Here is a 15,455-nt window from a genome sequence, read left to right on the forward strand (position 1 = left end):
CCTGGGCTCAAGCGAGTCTCCTGCCTCCGCCTCCCAAGTAGCTGGGACCACAGGCGCCTGCCACAACGCCCGGCCATTTTTTGGTTGCAGCTGTCATTGTTGTTTGGCAGGTCCGGGCTGGGGATTCGAACCCGCCACCTTAGGTGTACGTGGCTGGCGCCCTAGCCGGTCAAGCCATAGGCGCCGAGCCTAGTCTTTTATCTTAAACTGCTCAGTTGATTGCATTACCACACGACTGCACCTCGTGGGTTTAAACGCATGTCCTCCAGGCCCTCCTCATCTCACTGCGAATCCTGAAAGGATGCTCTTTGTTGGCTTTCTAGGATATCTCTCACCCTCATGGTCTTCGTCAATTACGGAGGAGGAAAATACTGGTACTTCAAACACTCGAGTTGGAATGGTGAGATACTTCCTAAACACGTCACTGCTCACGTAGGTTGATCCAGAGAGCTGCAGGTGGGAGAGAATCACTCAGGCTTCCCCCTCGGAGCCCCAAGGTGCAGCCACACCAGCCACCTGGAAGCTGCTGAGCTCCTGTCCCGCAGAATGACCTTTCTTTTTTTTTTTTTGGCCGGGGCTGGGTTTGAACCCACCACCTCCGGCATATGGGGCCAGTGCCCTACTCTTTTGAGCCACAGGTGCCGCCCAAGAATAACCTTTCTGTCACTCTGTGAGGCTGTTAGCTTTGTTCACCCTTGTGTGTGGTGAATCTATAAGGCCTGTAGGTACACAGAGACTCTGAAAGTTTCACTTGTGGACTGTTGGGACTTTGCACTGGTTGCAGATGGTCATTGTCATGTTCCAGATATGTCTTTTATGACAACCATTATATTCTTGGGGGTTCTGTCTTCTAAGACTTATGTGGTCCTTGGGGTGGGATTGAACTGGAACTGGTCTGAACAGTGCTGAATAATCTCTGTGAATCTGGTATGTAGTTGGTTCGAGAATGGATTGTCAATAGCACTGCTTCAGTGTAACGTGTCTGCACACTTCTAGTTTGGCTCTCCTGTGTCTAGTTACATTCATAGGAAGTGTCCCAGCCAGGCCCAGTGAAAAGTTGCAGAGCCTCAAGGGAGCGTTTGCCTATGTACCTCTCTGCATGTGTTTACTTTTTTGTTTTTTTGAGGAGTCTCACTTTGTCACCCTCAGTAGAGCACTGTGGCATCACAGCTCACAACCTCAAACTCAACCTCTTGGGCTCAAGCGATTCTCTTGTCTCAGCCTCCGGAGTAGCTGGAACTACAGGTGCCCACCACAGTGTCTGGCTATTTTTAGAGACGAGGTCTCACGCTTGCTCAGGCTGATTAAGTCATGAGCTCAGGCCATCCACCTCCCTCGGCCTCCCAGAGTGCTGGGATCACAGGCATGAGCCACCATGACCGGCTTGCACGTGCTTACCTTCTGTATATCAGTGTGTGATGAAGTTCATTCTAGATTTAGGAAATACTGATATTCTCAAGTCCTTTTTTTACCGCTTGTTCTTGTGTTACTCTGCAGGACTGACGGTGGCGGACCTTGTATTCCCATGGTGAGTGGACACTCTTACAGTCATCTCTTCCACGGGTCAGCTCTAGCTTTTTGTTTTTAAGATAATGGTGGAGACTCTCTCTGAGATCAGCCTTACATTCTGGACCTAGGCTGTGTTCTGCTGTTAAGAGTCCTTCCAAGAGTTGTGTTACTGGAGACTTCTTACATCTGCTGCAGTGCTTACACATGTGTATGTGAAAGATGAGTGGCTTTGTAGGGAACATTTTGTTGGTGTAGATACAATATGCTAGATCCTGAAATCTCACAGAAGGGAATCAGAAATACTGAATGTGTAGTTAAGTTCCATTGATTCTGAAAATAATTATAAAGCCCTGTTTCCTAAAAGGAATGTACTATATTGGTATCAGTGAATGCTGATAAATACATATATGTAGCAGGGTGATGCTAGTATTAAATTAAAATTTAAAATAATAGTTTAGTAATTGAAAGCTGCCTGTGGTTCTCCACGACTTCTTCCTGTGGAGGACATTTTCTCTGTGTGGTGGAATTTGCATCTTTGGTCTCAGATGCTGTTGACTTTACTTTACGGGGCGGAGGGGGTGGGTAGAACCAGGCAGACTTGGAGTCTTTGGTCTCTTGTGCTTTATCACAAATAGAAACTCAGGTGTTGGAGGAAGATTCTTTTATTGATTTGTTTATTTTGAGATGGATTTGGGATGGGGGAAGTTTTATATGCCTGAAGTTCTGGTAATGATTTACTTATGTATAATCTATGAGATTCCCTACAGGGAAAGTTCTTGTTAGAAGAGGCTTCTGTCTGGCTAGGATGACCCTGAAAAGGGAGCCAGGGGACCCCAAGGGATGCAGCGAGAGCAAACGCTCCTCTCTGTAACCCCGAGCCAAGCAGAAAGATGAGCACTCTGACTTTCTTTTCAAGAAACAATTGAACATGGTTACCCAAAAAAAGGAAAAATGTATGCAACTCAGACCAAATGGAGAGCAAAACTAAGCTTTCATTTTTCTTTTGGAAGCAGGAGTGAATTTAGAAATGATTGGAATGTTCTGTTTATTTATCAAGGCCTTGCTGGGCATGCTGGTGAATGTCTAGTTATCTGGTGACATGGTTGTACCAGTTTCATTCCCATTTCTCTCTGATACCTAAAAGGGAGGGTTGTCCTTGGAATGTCGGTCACGGTTAAAGCTGGTTAAAGCTGCTCTCCCAGGACGGGACTTGCACGTGGGCTTTGACAGAGCCCCGCAGGCTCAGCAGGGCTGTTCTCGTGTCCTCCTGGACTGGGAGCTCCGTGTTATTTCAGTCATTGGCTCTTTACACAGATCACGTGTTGCTTCTCTTATGTAGCATATTTTGTAATATTAATACCAGACAGACAGAAAATGGGAAATGGCCAGTTACCAACAGCTGCGTTTCTTTTTCTTAGGTTTGTATTTATCATGGGATCTTCAGTTTTTCTATCAATGACATCTGTACTGCAGCGGGGATGTTCAAAAGGCAGACTGCTGAGGAAAATTGCCTGGAGGAGCTTCCTGTTAATCTGCATAGGAATTATCATTGTGAACCCCAATTACTGCCTTGGTCCATGTGAGTATCCCCCCTCTCTGAGTATATATTCTGACTGAAATATGGAAAGAAAGATACGTCATCTCTCCCATCTCAGGTACCTGCAGATGGGACAATTGTTAGAAAAGTATGTACAAAGTTTGTAGAACTTTGGGTGTTATAATATCTTAGAATTTTAGACCTGGGAAGAGGCTCTAAAACTACTCAAATGCTTTTATTATACAAAGGAAAATTCTGAGGCCACGAGAGATGGAAGGATTTTTTCTGGATTATTTAAGTGCAGTAAGGAGCAGGGAAGGGACCAGGCCAGGGGACCATCTTCTCATGCTCTGCCCTCTGCCAATTTTGCCTTCATCAGCTTTCAGTATTGTGTGGTAGTTCTAGAATCTGCCTTTGTCAGCACTTGTGTGCCCCCTGGGTTGCTGGGGAGAGATGACATCTTTGTCCAGTGAGATGGGAACACTTAGGGAAGGACATCAGCCCTGGGAGGGCAGGAGTCACAGTCCTCAAGGGCCTTACACTGTCATTAGTGAGAGGACACAGGAGCCATGTGGAGCCCTCAGGCAGTCGGCATTTTATTGAAAGGCTGTAGAGGCTCGGCGCTGTGGCTCAAGTGGCTAAGGCGCCAGCCACGAACACTGTGAGCTGGCAGGTTCGAATCCAGCACAGGCCCGCCAAACAACAATGACGGCTGCACCCAAAAAATAGCTGGGCATCGTAGTGGGCGCCTGTGGTCCCAGCTACTTGGGAGGCTAAGGCAGGAGACTTGATTGAGCCCAGGAGTTAGAGATTGCTGTGAGCAGTGAAGCCACGGCACTCTACCCAGGGGGACAGCTTGAGGCTCTGTCTCAAAAAAAAGAAAAAGAAGAAGAAAGGCTGTAGATACTGGAAAAACTAGAGTTTACTTCCACATGGGTCTCACATAAAAGTGGACTTGATGGATCTCCAAAAAGTGAGCCATTGCTTCCAGTGGGTTCGTAATCAGGTTTGTTACTGGGCTGTAGCTGGACGTAGCCTTGTGTCAGATCAGTGGCTTGTGTTAGGTCTGCTAGTTCCTGGTGGGCATGACAGCTGAATTCTAAGGGGAAGGGGCCTAGAAATGGAACTGCGGGGTCAGGGGTAGTCCTTGTTTTATCTCTACACCGTCTCCCAGCTGGCAGCCTCCCTGGTTTGGGTTTGAGCCAGGTCCCTTTTAAATGGGACTGGCCTGCTTTTGGAACTCGAGTTTAAGAGCTTAAAGAGACTTCCTTAGATGTAATACAGGTCCATCTTTCCCCTTAGGAGAAAAGATAACATTGTCTTAGGCTGAGATGAGAACTGTTGGCGGGCACTTTATCTCGCTTGCACCTTTGCAGTGTCTTGGGATAAGGTGCGGATTCCCGGCGTGCTGCAGCGGCTGGGAGTGACCTACTTTGTGGTTGCCGTGTTGGAGCTCCTCTTTGCAAAACCTGTGCCTGAGAATTGTGCCTCGGTGAGAAGCCATGTTTCTAAAAGCAGAGGGGGAATAATTACAGAGTTGTAGAATTTTTTTTCAGTTCTTCCCCCCCCACTGTGTTTAGTTATTTTTATTTAATCTTTGTATCAACTTTTTTTATTATGATAAAAAACACGTTGTGTGGCCTGGCGCCTGTGCACAGTGGTTACGACACCAGTCACATACGTCCAGGCTGGTGGGTTTGAACCTGGCCTGGGCCGGCTAAACAACAATGACAATTGCAACAAAAAATAGCTGGGCATTGTGGCAGGAGGCTATAGTCACAGTTAACTTGGGAGGCTGAGGCAAGAGAATCACTTAAGCCCAAGAGTTTGAGGTTGCTGTGAGCTGTGATGCCATGGCACTCTTCTGAGGGCGACATAATGAAACTCTGTTTCAAAAAAAAAAAAACAAAAAACATGTAGAGACAGGGCTTTGCTCTTGCTCAGGCTGGTCTTGAACTCCTGAGCTCTGGCAATCTTCTCACCTAGGCCTCCCGGAGTGTTAGGATTACAGGTGAGAGCCACCATGGCTGGCCCAGCATAATGTATATTAATTAAAGTTCTGTGTCACTATCATAAAAGCCCAGAAGAGAATCACTGGGAATCTCCCAGCTCCACGCGTTGTGCGTCAGTCCCATTCTGTTTGCATTCAGCTCACGTACGTTTTACTTTCCTGCCTCTGCTCAGCAGAGAGGATGCTTTTCCCTTGGAGATGTCACCTCCAGCTGGCCCCAGTGGCTCCTCATTCTGACGCTGGAAAGCGTCTGGCTCTGTTTGACGTTCTTCTTACCAGTGCCAGGGTGCCCTACGTAAGTGAACCCTTGTACGTAATCCCTTTTTAAAGGTCATTTCCTGCCAAGTCACAGGTTCTGGGCTTACAGTTTTCAAAAGACTAAGTCAGGGGAATTTTCATTTCACTCTTTCTTCTTTGAGGCATGCTTTCTATTGAGAGGAGTTTGGTGCATGTCCAGAGAAAGGTCCCTATAGGTTTGTTGGAGGGTTAGTTTGAGTAGAACTTGGGCCTCCCACCTCCTCAGTGGTGGGGCAGTCAAGTCAAAGAGCATAGGTGAGGGTGCCTGGAGCAAGAGGGTATTTTAGGTTGGTGCACGTTTGAGGGTCTTTGAATTGCACTGCATAAGTAGCTAACATAACACCATTATCCCTTCCAGAGTCTTACATTCAAGTGTGGTTTCCACTCTCCTAGGGGTTATCTTGGCCCTGGTGGTATTGGAGATTTGGGGAAGTATCCAAATTGCACTGGAGGAGCTGCTGGCTACATCGACCACCTGCTTCTGGGAGAGAATCACCTTTACCACCATCCTTCTTCTGCTGTGAGTGGGACCGGTTTGTACCTGCAACTAGAAGTTTAGGGTCTCTGAAGTGAAGGAAGGTAGAAAGAGCTGGTCAGCATTAAAAGAAAATATGAGAACTAATTTTTATTTGAAAAGTCAGCTAATGTAATCACTTTAAATTTTATTTTGTGGGTTTAAAGTTACAAGATAAATTTTAAAGTCATTACATTAGCTGACTTCAAACTTCTACACTGCTGGTGGGAATGCAAACTAATACATTCCTTTTGGAAAGATGTTTGGAGAAACATTTAGGGATCTAAAAATAGACCTGCCATTCAATCCTACAATTCCTCTACGAGGTATATATCCAGAAGACCAAAAATCACATTATAACAAAGATATTTGTATAGAATGTTTATTGCAGCCCAATTCATAATTGCTAAGTCATGGAAGAAGCCCAAGTGCCCATTGACCCATGAATAAATTTAAAAATTGTGGTATATGTACACCATGGAATATTATGCAGTCTTAAAAAAGATGGAGACTTTACCTCTTTCATGTTTACATGGATAGAGCTGGAACATATTCTTCTTAGCACAGTATCTCAAGAATGGAAGAAAAAGTATCCAATGTACTCACCCCTACTATGAAACCAATTTATAGCTTTCATATGAAAGCTATAAGCCAATTATAGCCCAAAAATATGAGGAAAGGGGAAAGGGAGGGGGGAGGATGGGTGGATGGAGGGTAATTGGTGGGACCACACCTATGGTGCATCTTACAAGGGTACATGTGAAATTTACTAGGTGTAGAATATAAATGTCTAAACAATAACTAGAAGATGCCTCGAAGGCTGTTAACCAGTTTGATGAAAATATTTCAAATTGTATATAAAACCAGCACATTGTACCCCATGATTGCATTAATGTACACAGCTATGATTTAATAAAAAAAAATTTAATTGGGGATAATTACACCCTACATATTATTTAAAATGAGGGAAATAAAGGAAAAAGAAAATAGAAAAAAATAAAATTTATTTTGTAGCAGTATATAATCATTATTTTGAATTTTAAAGTTAGAATGGGCCAGGCAAGTGGCTCTTACCACTCACCTGTAATCCCAGCCCTTTGGGATGTTGAGGTAAGAGGTTTGCTTGAGGCCAGGAATTTGAGACTAACCTGAGGAAGACGGCCAGGTCCCAGCCTCTCAGAAGAAAAGTTAATAAACTAAGTGTGGTGGATGTACCTGTGGGCCCAGCTACTCGGAGCCTGAGGTGGGAGGATCTGAGCCTAGGACTTTGAGGCTGCAATGAAATGTGATCCTGCCACTGCACTCCAGCCTGCACAGTAGAGACTCTGTCTCAAAAAAAAAAAGTGTGAATGCAGTGTATAAATGGATAGTGCCGTGCTTTTCTGTGTGTCTCAGGTCAGGTTTCCTGGCAGCAGATGCTGAGACATGCATATGAAGCAAGGCTAAGAAGGGGTCCTTGTTGGGTCAGGGGCCAGTGGGGAATGAGGCAGCAGAACTGTGTAGGGAGAGGTGTTGGACTGCAGTCTCTGGGGAGCTGGGATGGCCTTCAGAGTGAATGTGAATCAGGTCAGGTATTGGGCCCGTTCTACCCCTGGTTGGGTGTGGAGTGCCCCCAGAAAGGGGGTGACCCCGGAAGAGAAGCTCTGCAGTTGGGGACAATCCAGAAGAGGGACTTGGCTGAGAGCTGTTGGCCATTAATACTCCTAGAGCTGGAGGAGTGAATACTTCTGTCCTGAAGGGTTTGGAAGGGTCTGGGTGGCGCATGGTACCCTGTTTCCCCAAAATAAGACCTACCCAAAAAATAAGCCCTAGCAGGATTTCTATGCATTTGTTAAATCCTAAGCCCTACCCCGATAATAAGACCTAGTGATGGGCGTGGCCATGCATTTTGGCACAGAAAGCTGAAAATAAGCCCTAGTGTGTCTTCTTGAGAAAAAATAAATATAAGCCAGTGTCTTATTTTCGGGGAAACATGGTAGCATCTGCCAAACAGTGTGTTTTCTAAATTTCTACAGCACTTATTAAAAAAAACACAAATACATTTTTTAACGTTAGTTGCCTGAAAAAAAGACGGGAAGCTGTTGACGTTAACAATAGGATCAGAAAGACTCAGTCTGAAAATTAGGAGGGTGTTAGCATTTCACGTGAAACTTGCCAGGGATGCACCACCACCAAGGCCTGGGGCCTGGCGCTCTTTGCCCTGTCAGCTGGACAGGGGCTGCTGCTAGACCAGGCTTGTGTCTGGGGCTCTGCATTCTCTTCTGAGTGTCACAGCCCACAGTCTCCATATGCTGGCACTGAATTTCTGACCCAAAGCCAAAAACATGGAGTACTGAAGTTTGCATCTGGTCTAAGACTGTGCATTTTTGTGGTCAGTGGGTGAGTGAGTGACCCTCTTACTCTGTTTTGTTCAGGTGCTTTATCACACAGAAGTGGCCTATGATCCAGAAGGAATTCTGGGAACCATCAACTCCATTGTGATGGCCTTTTTAGGAGTTCAGGTATTTGTTCATACCATTAGAATACTTTTTCCTGAAAGTTTATGATTATGGATTCATCACTAATTCAAAAACCATTTCATTAAAATAACATAATTAGAAATATATCTTCTTCTGTGTTACAGATCTAATAGATTCTATTTTGTTCAACAGATTTTATAAAACTAGAAGTTGCTGAAATTCATCACATTTAAATAATTAGATGTAATTCTTAACAGTTTCAAAAACATTAAGTCACCTTAGTGTGGCAGTTTCTGGGTAAAATGTTCCCTGGGCAGTGTGTGTGTGTGAGTGAATGTTGGTAACACTGAGAAGTCACGTTTCTCTTGTGTGCACCTGTCTTAGTCTGTGCTGTTATATCAAAATACCCAGACTGGGTAATTTTTAAAGAGCAGAAATTTACTTCTCAAAGTTCTCGAGGCTGGGAAGTCCAAGATCAAGGAGCTGGCAGTTTGTTAGGTGAGGGTCCAGTCACTGCCCCAAGTTACCACATGAATGGTGTATCCTTCAGTGGGAACAAAGCCAAGTCCTCCCTTGGGAGAGGTGGATGGCAGAGTCTGAACTCGCTGCCCCCAGGCCATTTGTAAGGGTGGAACCTTTAGGATGGAATCACTTCCTTGAGGCCTCACCTTCTAATACTATCACCCTGTGAGTAGGATTCAACATAGGAATTTTGGAGGGGCACAGACTTTCAACCTTATCAATACTTCACATGGCTTTAGGGTATATGTATTTTATGCCACAGTCAACATAAGTTATTCTTGGTTTATCTTACTTGTGAGTTAGTTAAAACTCTGAGCAGTTGAGATTTTTCTTCCTAAAGTTCTCCATATTGGTGTTTGAAACTGTTGTGTGAAGGGAGCCATCCTGGAGGGGGAGAGCTTGTAAAGCAGCGCTACTAGAACTTTCTGTGATGATGAAAACCTCATCTGTGCTATCCAGTGGGCGGCCCCTCTTCAGGGAAGATGCTGAGTACTCTGAGCATGATGAGTGGGTCTGAGCAGCTGCGTTTTGAATTTTAGTCAGTTTGACTTGAAATTTAAATAGTTACCTGTGGCTGGTGGCTCCCCCGTGGGATGGCATCATCTAAAACACATAGGCTGCCCCTGAGTTCCAAACGCCTGACTTATGAATGGAGGCTGTGACAGGCAATAGCTAAATGTGCCTTTTCCGATTTACATACACATTTAACTTCAGAACAAACCCACTGAACCTGTCTTGTTCATAACACAGAGACTGCCTATATATAGTTGGCCCTCATGTGATTTAAAATACATGTGTAACTTTTGATTCCCCTAAAATTTTACTAATAGCCTACCAGGTGTCTCACTGATAACACAAACAGTCTACACTATTTTATACTGCAAAGCCAGTTAATACTGGCTTTTTAACTCACAGTTATGCTGCATAACTGTTATATAACACTAACAGTTTACACTATTTTATATGTTTTATATTTTTTTATTGTATTCTTACACTCAAGTAAGGTAGAGAAGAGAAAAGGTTATTACAAAATCACAAGAGCTGTATTTACTGTTCACTGAGTGGATGGGGATCTTCACAACGGTCCCCCCATCATCTCCATGGTGAGTGGGCAGAGCAGGAGGAGGAGCTGGTCGCACTGTCTGTGGGTGACGGAGGTGGAAGGAAATCCACACCCACGTTGTTCAGGGTCAGCTGTGCTTTTTGATGACTAATTTTACCCTTTGCAATCCTGCCCCTCAGCTGGGTGTGGTGGCTCACACCTGTAAACCCAGCACTCTGGGAGGCCAAGCGGGTGGATCACTTGAGCTCACAACTTTTCGCAGCCTGAGCAAGAGCGAGACCCTGTCTCTACTAAAAATGAAAAACTTGAGGCAAGAAGATTGCTTGAGCCCAAGAGTTTGAGGTTGCTGTGAGCTATGACACCACTGCACTCTACTGAGGGTGACAAAGTGAGACTGTCTGAAAAAAAAAAAACAAAACACTGCCCCTCCCTCTGCTGCGCCTTGTGGTGCACGCTGTGCCGTTGCACGTGCTCATTTAATCCCTGCCTGTGCTGCGCCTTGTGGTGCACACTGTGCCGTTGCACGTGCTCATTTAATCCCTGCCCGTGCTGAGCGGGTGAATCTGCCCAGCTGAGCAGGGTGGAGCTTGGGTGCCGCCCTGGCACTGCCCGCCCTGGCTTTGCATCCAACGCTGCCCTCACTGGCCGGCACCCCAGGGCGCGTTGCATGCCCCTTGGTGCTCTGCCTCATAAAGGGGTTGTGAGGATGAAATATAAGAGTTTGTGTGAAGTTCTGAGAAGTGGCCCACATATAACATTCATAAATATTAGCTGCTATTAAAACTATTATCAAAACTTTGTCTTGAGATTATCAGAAATTAGTTCCTAATATCAGAGGGATATTATGCAAGATCCTTATTTTACAGTTTTTAAAATGTTTCTCTGCCTCTAATTCTACCCTGTCCCGGCCCCTCTTCCATTGTGCTGTCATACGGGGCCACCTCGCAGCCTGGTCTGAGCTGGCCTTCGTCAAACTTTGAGGGCATTCTCCTCGCAGGAAAGCCCCTGCCTGCCTGGACATGAGCCTCACAGAGCCTGCCAGACACCTTTCTTTAGCCTTCCTGGCACCACCTCCTTTCAGGCCACTTTGGAGAGGCTGCTCTGCTCCCCCGTTCTTTTCAGCAAGGATCTGTGCACACCACTCCATTCTGATCAGAGTGCTTTTCCCCAGCCCTCTCTTGCTGGTACCTCAGCTCAGTGGCACCTCCTCTCCCTCCCTGGCCCCGTGTTCCTCTGTCTTCCTTCACCAGTCGGGGGGGTGTGATGTTTCATTCCTCCTCCCAGGTCCTTCGTCTCCCACAAATGCTCTGTCTGTGGGATGAGTAAGACAGTGGGGTGAACATGAAATAAAATCTCTTGGGTGATTCTCTTCATGTGTTGTGTTTTCTTTTCCAGGCCGGAAAAATACTGTTATATTACAAGGACCAGACCAAAGACATCCTGATGAGATTTGCTGGCTGGTGTTGCATTCTAGTAAGTAATGGAATTCCTTCTCGTCACGTGTGTGCGTTTAAAACAAAGCACGGGCATAGCAGTTGCCGTCACACGTCACACTGTATCGGGTGACATTCTTCATTTGAATGACAGGGAGGAACAGACCTTACACCTGAATGCACAGGTTTATTTTCTTAGGAAAATGTCAGTGTAAGTTAAGGCAGTGTTTTTCATCACACAGCCAGCCAGGAATGTCAAGAGAAGCAGGATGCGTGGGGGGCGCATCAGAAGGTCTGGGCCTGGAGCAGCAGGGTTCCAAACATCAAGCTCCAGATTTACAAGTGAAAAAAGAACTGGGAGGTTGACTGACTGTTCATTTTACCCCCAACCTTGCTATCATATTTTCTCTCAGGATTTGTTGTAATTGGTCAGTTTATTTTCTTCAACTCAGAGGAGCGTTGAAAAGTCCTTTTAAAGGGACTTTCAGTTGTACATTTAGAAAATATGTTTTCAATTAAATATAAGGCACACTTTTCAGCCCTCTCTAAGCAATTAAATAACTGATGTATTTTGGTCTTGAAACACATTGTTTTATGAAGATAATAATATGAAACTTTAACCTCCTTCCCCCCATTGTAGGGGCTTATTTCTGTTGCTTTGACTAAAGTTTCCGAAAACGAAGGCTTTATTCCAGTAAACAAAAATCTCTGGTAGGTATACAGAAAAACGCCATTTTAATGCCGACAGTGTGTCATGTTCAAATCCAGTGCGTTCCCTGTGGGCACTGAGATCTTCCTGCCACCTCTCCAGGTCCATTTCCTACGTCACCACACTCAGCTGTTTTGCCTTCTTCATCCTGCTCGTCCTGTACCCGGTGGTGGATGTGAAGGGGCTCTGGACAGGAGCCCCATTCTTTTATCCAGGTGAGTTGCCTCTAGCCCCCAACAGGCTGGCCAAAGACCTCCTGAAAGTTGTCAGCACTGGGCCTTGGGCCACTGCCCTGGCAGCGTATCCCAAGAAACAAGCTTCTGGAGGAAGCAGTAGAGGCTGTCCTGAGCAGACCACCCATTTTTACCCACTTAGGTTGTGGAGTTGTGTGCTGGATTATGAGCCTCACTCACTTCTTCAGGAAATACTGGATTGGGAAGTTCCAGGAATGATTCAGGCATAGCATCAGCTTCTCCTGCTTAATAACAGGACTGTGCTGACTTTCTTTATGTAAAGGCACTACCTTGAATTGCGTGCATTAGCAAACACGTGAAGAGGTGATATGAGGGATGCAGCTCTGCCTGAGGACTGAGAGAAAGCAAATGATTTCAGTGACTCATTTCAGCCTTTGATTCTAGTAACAGTTATGTTCCTTGGACATCACACTGTCTGTCTAGAAAATATAAATTAATAATTTTAGTTTTCCTTTTAAATTTAGTATTCAAAAATTACATTGTTATAGGGCGAACATTTTCTCATAATTTTTAATGTAGTTTATAATTAAATATCTAAAGTACCCATCACTTATTTTTGGCAGTAGCTGGTAATGTAGAAGTGCATGCTTGTTTTCTTGGCTGAACTACTTCCCAGAATTACCTAGGTTGAACAGAAAAACATTGCCTTCTGTGTCTCTCCTGAAGGAATGAATTCCATCCTGGTGTACGTGGGCCACGAGGTGTTCAAGGACTACTTCCCCTTTCAGTGGAAGCTGGAGGACAGCCAGTCGCACAAGGAGCACTTAATTCAGAACATAGTCGCCACTGCCGTCTGGGTGCTCATCGCCTACATTCTCTACAGAAAAAAGATTTTTTGGAAAATCTGATAGTCCTGCAAAGATGTGTTGCTGGAAGACTGGGGGGAATTAATGAAGCAGCCTTTATTATTAAAGGGAATCATTAATCATAAAATGAATGAGATGTTATTTCTAGATTATCAGGAAAGATGATGTGCTCAGATTTGTTTACTGTGTTGTGGCTTGTGAGCACTCTGCCTGTGTGTTTGTGACTCACGTATTTGAAATGAGACTTTTCCTCTGTCTTTTCTGGAAATGGATGTATTTGCAACTTCATTCTAAACAGATCACCTTTAACTTTCCAAGAGGGAATTACATGGGCATTTTTCTTCTGTGATGGAGAAAACAGTCCAGAGTCTGATTCTTACTGATCTTTCTTCCCTGCAACCTGCCTTTTCATGTGTACATAGGCTGACAAAAACATGCTGTCACTGTGATTGTGGTAGGTCCAGGTTATGGCGTGTGATGAGTCATAACAAGGTCTATTTTTAAGTATAGATGAATGCTTCAAGAAGGCCAAAGTAATTTTCATTTCAGATTCACAAAGTTAGGTCCAAAATACGTCTGTGACAACCCATTTCCTCCTTTTCCTCACTTGAAAAAGTTAAAATGCACGTTTCATTCCCAGCCCCTCTTGTGTGTCTGGTTGTCACATTACAGAAAACCTGCCAAGATGTTCTCACATGACTTTAGGGTACAGTCTGAGACACTGGACCCTGAACCTCAGTACGCTCATTCTGAACGTCATGCTTCTTGCACTCTCGCAGATACGTACAGTAGAAGCTCTGGAAGTTGCTTATGTTGACCACCCAAGGAATGGTAACAGACTGCCTACACACGTTCACATAGTTTAAATGAATGGAGACTTGATCAAGGGAGGGGTTTTGCAGAACCCAAAGAGGACAGGTGAGGGCTGGCGAAAGGATCCCCTTTCCCTACCAGGATTGCTCTCAGGAGGGCTGTGCTTTGAGCTTCTGGACAGACTGTCTAGTGTTCTGGATTATTGAAGGAACCAGGTCGCTGCTGCACATGCCGGACCTGGCAGCAGCAGGAAGCTGCCTGGAGACTTTTACACACTTGTTGAAGATTTTCTTTTGGCTGAGGTGCTGTCGCGACTCTGTCTCTGGAGCCAAGTTTCCTTCTGTTACCGTAGGAGGTGAGACGATGTCTGGTACGCATGGCTGTAGGAAGACCTTCGGGGGCTTTGGAACATTATGCTGAGTGTCAACGTGACCCAGATGTTTGGGAAAACATTCCTGAGTGAGCCAGTGGGGGCATCTCCAGAAGTCATGTGCATTTCAATGAGAACACTGGGTGAGGACGATCTGCCCTGGTCGATGTGTATATTCCCCCAGTCTATTGACAGCCAAGATGGAGAGGCAGAGGAAGTGGGAATCTCATCTCTGCGTGGCAGGGGAAGTTCAACTTTGCCTGCCTGCGGGCATCTGCACAGCTCACCAGGCTGTAGCGTTCGACTGCGAGTTACACTATTACCTCCCAGGGTTCTCTGGTTCTCGGGTTTGGACAAGAAGCCCACAGGCCTCATGGCCTCCCGGATTGCTGCCAGCAGATCCCAGAACTTCTGGTGCCTCGAGCATTGCAGGAGACAACCCCTCACCTTGAATCTCCGTTGAGCTCCACCTGAACGTATATTTAATGTCTATTTCCATTTCTCCTATGCGTATGTTTAGCGATCCTGTTTTGTCGAGGCATTTGGCCTAATACGCAGGAGGAGTGTAGCCACCAGATTTTGTTCCATACCTCTCCCACCTATGTTGCCCCAGTCCTCCACCGTGTGCCTTGCCAGGCGGAGACCAGTGGGAGAACTATTGAGTCTGCGCCTGGGGTCACTGTTGGCCAGACCTGAGCCTCCCTCCTAAGGGCACCGGGTTTGCTGCCCCAATCAGACAAGAAGTAGGTGCCTCGCAGTTGACCCTAACCTTGGGAACCCATAAGGACCTGGGACCACTTCTGAGGCCATCTGTCAAACCCGTTCCTCCTCCCTGCACGCTAAGACGTGTTCCTGGACGAGATGCACTTTCAGAGCCCACAGCCACTGTGTGTCCACGGTGATCTGCATTACTCAGAGTGGAAGAGACGGGAGGTGTCCGGGTGGAGAGCTTTAGGATTGTTCAAGTGTCTGTCCGAGTTTTAACACCAGGTTCATCGCTGGAGAGATTTTTAGCACAAGCTCAGGGTGTCTGTGTTCCTCGTGCCAAACACTCTCCTAGGTTGCCGGGTCAACTGCACTCCTGTCGAAAGGTAAAATGACAAGGAATCCAGCGATAGGATCTAAAGCAGCTTTCTTTTTTTTTTTTTTTTTTTTTTT

At 45.6% G+C, this 15,455-nt stretch overlaps 1 protein-coding gene across 3 annotated transcripts in view; it reads left to right on the plus strand.

Annotated features, from left to right (window-relative positions):
- Positions 1-13,241, plus strand: part of HGSNAT (heparan-alpha-glucosaminide N-acetyltransferase) — a 29,993-nt gene extending 16,752 nt beyond the window's left edge. For 2 of the 3 annotated variants that reach the window (XM_003794003.3, XM_023515559.1), the window contains exons 8-18: positions 324-400; positions 1,498-1,528; positions 2,928-3,088; positions 4,423-4,538; positions 5,231-5,352; positions 5,748-5,874; positions 8,283-8,369; positions 11,308-11,385; positions 11,986-12,056; positions 12,157-12,269; positions 12,975-13,241. In XM_003794003.3, coding sequence (XP_003794051.1) covers positions 324-400; positions 1,498-1,528; positions 2,928-3,088; positions 4,423-4,538; positions 5,231-5,352; positions 5,748-5,874; positions 8,283-8,369; positions 11,308-11,385; positions 11,986-12,056; positions 12,157-12,269; positions 12,975-13,156 — 1,165 coding nt within the window. In that variant the 3' untranslated portion in view covers positions 13,157-13,241. The remainder of the gene's footprint in view (positions 1-323; positions 401-1,497; positions 1,529-2,927; positions 3,089-4,422; positions 4,539-5,230; positions 5,353-5,747; positions 5,875-8,282; positions 8,370-11,307; positions 11,386-11,985; positions 12,057-12,156; positions 12,270-12,974) is intronic. The other variant, XM_023515558.1, reaches the window with a different exon arrangement.
- The last annotated feature ends 2,214 nt before the right edge of the window (positions 13,242-15,455 follow it).

Source organism: Otolemur garnettii, unplaced genomic scaffold (genome assembly GCF_000181295.1).
Source record: "Otolemur garnettii isolate 467f Iridium unplaced genomic scaffold, OtoGar3 scaffold00074, whole genome shotgun sequence".
Lineage (NCBI taxonomy): Eukaryota > Metazoa > Chordata > Mammalia > Primates > Galagidae > Otolemur > Otolemur garnettii.